This window comes from Gossypium arboreum, chromosome 6 (assembly GCF_025698485.1).
Source record: "Gossypium arboreum isolate Shixiya-1 chromosome 6, ASM2569848v2, whole genome shotgun sequence".
NCBI classification, from domain to species: domain Eukaryota; kingdom Viridiplantae; phylum Streptophyta; class Magnoliopsida; order Malvales; family Malvaceae; genus Gossypium; species Gossypium arboreum.
This window is the reverse complement of record NC_069075.1, coordinates 85903627-85908656: the sequence shown is the minus strand read 5'-3', so window position 1 is coordinate 85908656 and position 5030 is coordinate 85903627. Positions and strand designations below refer to the sequence as shown.

At 36.3% G+C, this 5030-nt stretch overlaps 1 protein-coding gene across 1 annotated transcript; it reads right to left on the bottom strand.

Moving 5' to 3' along the window:
• Positions 1 to 336: 336 nt before the first annotated feature.
• Positions 337 to 3831, bottom strand: LOC108486736 (ETHYLENE INSENSITIVE 3-like 3 protein). Its single transcript, XM_053029217.1, has 2 exons — positions 3494 to 3831; positions 337 to 3033 (listed from the first exon to the last, which is right to left on the bottom strand). Exons 1-2 carry the CDS (start codon positions 3526 to 3528, stop codon positions 1047 to 1049), a joined length of 2022 nt encoding a protein of 673 aa, XP_052885177.1. The 5' UTR covers positions 3529 to 3831; the 3' UTR covers positions 337 to 1046.
• Positions 3832 to 5030: the final 1199 nt, after the last annotated feature.

Sequence of the window (5030 nt, the reverse complement as noted above, 5' to 3'; positions counted from 1 at the left end):
AAAGCTAGTGTCTTGGCTTACTGTCAATTTTTTTCTCGGCAATAGGTTAGATTTTTTTATTTTTTATTTTTTACTTTTTTTACTCTCAAATTGTTTATTCTATAAGGATCCGCTTTATCATGCATGGATTTTCCTAACATTTATTTATGGACAAATTACTTACTCTGAGACCTAAAACAGTTGCAGAGCCAATTGATACACTCATTAATCATCTATTTTCAATATGATAAACATGAAAGTATGGGTATTTAATCAACTAGATCCCATCCTAAATTTGATATTACAGATAAGCCAATAATATCTGCTTGTTGCTCTGAATGACCTTGCTTTTTGAAGTTCATTGAGATCTTGTAGATTATCATTCATTCATGGAGGTGTCTATATACTATACAATAATCCAAAGCTCAAAAAGCATCAATCTTGTAATAAACCAGCCCTATACAAATGCAAAAGCATTGGCTATAAATCATAATAATCAAAAGCAGCAGCTTATATAGTAAGGGGAGTAGAGTAATGCAGGGGGTTCGGGGGGCAAAGCCTTGAGAAAGTCTGAGGCTCTAAATATAATTAACTAAATACAGATGGAAATTCATTTATTGGGAAAGAAATCAATCGACTAATTAGTTTTTCCGTCCAAAGGAAACAAGGAAAATATCACTAGTTTGAGGAATGGACACATCTAAAACCGAGACATTGACCACAACCCTTTCATGGCAATTACCATTGAGTGGTAGCTAGGAAAATGGCACAAAATGTTATGTTATGTTACCCTTTTCCTTCTTTGAAAGGAAAAGAGCATTGAGCAAAACTAAAATAGAAAATTTGACTTGACTCAGTCCTAGCATGCTCAAATTATAACACCTGTACTAGAAAGACCAATGAATAAGAGAAACTCCTCCATCCAAATCAATGATGAATACATAAGTTTGCAGTTCCTGCAAAACTAACACCAAACAATGTTTATGTATCATTCATAAATGAAACAGGAGTTGAGGAGAAAAGGTTTTACTTGCAATCTATTTTTCTAGCATCTCAATTCTTCCAACCTAAGCACCAAAGTACTGTATCAAGTCATCATCAAGTAGTTCATCTAGTGAACTTGTACCATCAAATGGAAGTTCAAAGGGGCTATGAAATCCACCAAAGAATGATGGATCACTTGTTGGAGAACTGAAGGGATTATGGACAGCTCTATCTTGCTCATTATGCAATAGGTCTTTCACATAATGATGCAATTCTCCCCCAGCAATTTCATGTCCATTTCCACCAGGTGCTGATGCATCAACACCATTTTCTGGCCTAACATGCAGGACATTCATGTCCATCAGAGTTTGTTGACTATCATGACCAGGCCTTAATTCAGCTGATTGATTATAAAATTCATATGCAGCACCTTGGTGCAGCTCATGTTGCTCTAATGTATAAAGCATAGGCCTCTGTGTGGAAATTTCAGTAGCAGTAGGGATGGCAGGATAATGGCAGTATTCACTCGCAGGTAGATGTGGCTGAACATCTAAACCGTCCTCCACATGTCTTAATTCTGTGCTTGCATAATTTTCCTGCTGAGTGACAGGCATATGATATTCCATAAAAGATAAATCAGTTTGGTTGATGTCAGGCAAAGTGCTTATTGACTCAGCATTTTCACGTTCATAATGCCGTGGTCCAGGTTGTTGATCACCATGGCTTGGTACAGATTGTTGATCACTGTGGTTTGACATAGGTTGTTGATCACCATGGCTTAGTACAGATTGTTGATCACCATGAATCGGCAAAAGTTGTTGATGACCATGGCTTGATCTTAAACGAGGTCTCTTCCTCCTAGGTAGTTTTGCCACTCGCTCATTGATTTGTACTGGATGGGGATCATAGTTGGTAATATGGTTTGACATAGGTTGTTGATCACCATGGCTTGGTACAGATTGTTGATCACCATGGATCGGCAAAGGTTGTTGATCACCATGGCTTGATCTTAAATTAGGTCTCTTCCTCCTAGGTTGTTTTGCCACTCGCTCATTGATTTGTACTGGATGGGAATCATAGTTGGTAATATAAGCCACAGGCTCTGCTGAAACAACTCCATCATCAACACCGTCGACATCATAATCACTGTCAGTACTGACAGCAGGTTGTTTCTTATCACTACATCCAAGTCGAGGCAATTCAGTTACACCAGATGTTCCATTATCACTGCTAGGTTGCTGAATCAGAGCTTCCTCACGGGCCAACACTCCCAACCATATTGCACTCTCCTTTGCTGTCATCTTATCCTGTAAACATTTCGACTGGCGTACATGCCTCCGAATCTTTGCAGTATCAGGTGACATGTGCTTTATCACAGATGTTAATACTCCAACTTTCCACATCTTTTTAAGATCATGTGGCTTCTTATAAGGAGGACTTTGACCCTGTTGTAGCCCTAGTTTTACCCACCAATCCTCGTTACCAGTAGGCCACCAAGGTGGAGGAATTCTCTTTTCTAAAGGATACTTCCTCTGAGGAGGATCACAGTGCTGCATCAAAGAAGACAAGAGAGAACCAAGAGTAGCATCTTGCAGGTCTTTGAGACTGCTCTGCAGGTTTCCATTTCTACCGTTATCCGACTCAATCATAGCTAAACAGTCTGCCTCATACTTAGCTATGGCAGCTGGCCCATTCTTATCAAATTTCACCTTTTCTTGCCACCAAGCTCTTATATTATCTGATGAACCACTTACAGGCTTACCCTTTTCCGGAATGATGCCATAGACAAATCCCCGCGCTTTACAAACTTCCATTAGTTTCAACATATACTTAAGAATCCCGTCTTGAGCTCGGGACATTTTCTTCCTCTGAGCCTGATCAGAGGTCTTCTTCAACTTTTGCTTTTCCAAAGCCTGTTGGGCCGCAATCTTCTGTCTTTCCCTAATCCTTTTGAGTTTGATTCTATCTTTCCACATTCGTCTCTCCAATTCATCTGCTTCAATCTCTTCCTCACTCACATCTTTCTCGGCTATATTTTGACATCTCAAATCATCCACTTCAATGTCGGAACTGTCAACCAACAAGCCTACAATCAATCTTTTGTTGGACGAAAAGGACATAAACCCTAAGCCAAATTTTGAAACTTACTTCTACCTTCTTCTTTTTTGGGGGTTGGGGGGGGTGGGGCGTTCGACCATTAAAAAGCCTTATCAGATATAAAACATGAATCTTTTTCCATTTAATTGGCCCCAGAAAAAAAAAAGTATAACATCCATATTTAAATTTCATTCTTCTTCTACAATATTAAAATTAATAAACCAACAAGATCAAATTTTGAGAGCATTTTATCATATTATACAGTCTGATCAATGAAATACCAATTACAAAATCCCATTTCTTATTCAGCAAACAGCCTGAATCGAATACTCCGAAATTCATCCAATATTGAAAAAAACAAAAAAAAATGGAATAAAACAAACTTATGAGTTTAATTTTATTAGAAAAGGTGTATATATATATGAAGCTTTACCTAATATCAGCTCCAATATCTTCTAATTCAGCCATGAAACAAGGGGTAAAAAGCTCAAAATCTTTTTTAACTTTGAATGGCAAGACAAAAGAACTAGGAATTGAATTGACTCTTAAGTCAGAGAAAACGATTCGGAAACTGAAATTAAGGAGAAAAGAGAAAAAAGAAATTAAAGTACAAATGGAGTTTTGATAGCTTCGGAAAAGATTGCGGATTTCAATGCAGTGAAGTTAGAGAGAGAGAGAGAGGAAGAGGTAGGCAAAGGCAAGCGAGTCCAAGTAGAAGAGAACAGTTTGGAATGCCTATTTAGGGACAGATATCCTGCATTGCGCCCACATACATACATTTTATTTGCCTCCATCGATTCTTTTTAGGGGGAAAAAAACTTACCATCTTTTGACTTTTTTAAGAGGGTAAATTACAAAAATGTGACTTGAATATTAATAAGTAAGGTTATCTAATTTTAAAAAGTTACAATATAGTCATTTAATTTATTGTATTTATTTTTTTTCCAATTATGTTAAATCCTTAATAGTTAGAGGTGGTAAATGGGTGAGCTCAAATTGGGCTTTCTTCGAACTAGGACTTTCTCGGGTTCAAATTTTCTCAGGCTCGAATTTTTCGAGCTCAAGCTTTCTCAAACTTAAACTTTTTCGGGCTCAAATTTTCTCGGGCTCGGGCCCTATTAAACTCAAATTTTTCAAACTCGAATTTTTTAAATTCGGGCTCAGATCAAGCCAGGTGAGCTTTGACGGATTCAAATAATTTTAAATTCTCTAAGTTATAAATATTTTAATTTGAATACAATAATTCATTTTCCTTCTATACGATGACAACCACAATTCAATTGTACCTTATAAAAGCATAAAGTATATATATTTAATAGGGTTCTTTTATATAAAATAATTAAGTTGTTAATCATATGTAAAAATTATTATATGATATGTATATTAATTAACAAAAATATATTTTATTATGTATTATATTATATTGACAATTAGATCTATCTTTCTTATTAAATTTATAAATCTAATATTTATATTCTAAAATGCTTTTTCGAGACCCCAAATATATTATACTAAGCCCAAACCCAAATAAGATACCAATTACTATCCAAAGTCAAAATAAGCTAATTATAGCTCAAATCTCAAGTTCAAAATTAAAAAAATAAATAAATGTAAGTCTGGTTTGATACTTCTAGCAGTGATGGTGATGCTACATCCTAAGATAAGATGTTTTAGGACAACTAGAAATCAAATACTCTAAGCCTCCCACGAGGTCCTCATATGATTTTAGTGGAGATGCTTGATCTTAAAGTTCGCTAGGCTAAGGTTTGCAAACTAGCTCAAGGTCCGCTGGTTGGCAAGTCATTTATCCATAGTTTGTTGTGTTGTTAGTTCCATCAAAAGACACGAGTCAAGCCCTTCAAGGGTACGCCATGAAGTTCACGAAGTCTTTTAGATAGGGTATAACAATTACCCCCAAACGAGAGAAAGTTATAAAGTGACCTTCGCGAGCTTGTTGGGGAAGTTCACAC

What these genes read in the sequence shown, in the direction of transcription:
- LOC108486736 (XM_053029217.1), bottom strand. Translation starts at nt 3,528, where the DNA reads ATGGCTGAATTAGAAGATATTGGAGCTGATATTAG. An exon ending in GATATTGGAGCTGATATTAG is followed by an intron (nt 3,034 to 3,493) that starts GTAAAGCTTCAT and finishes GTTGGTTGACAG; the next exon opens with TTCCGACATTGAAGTGGATG.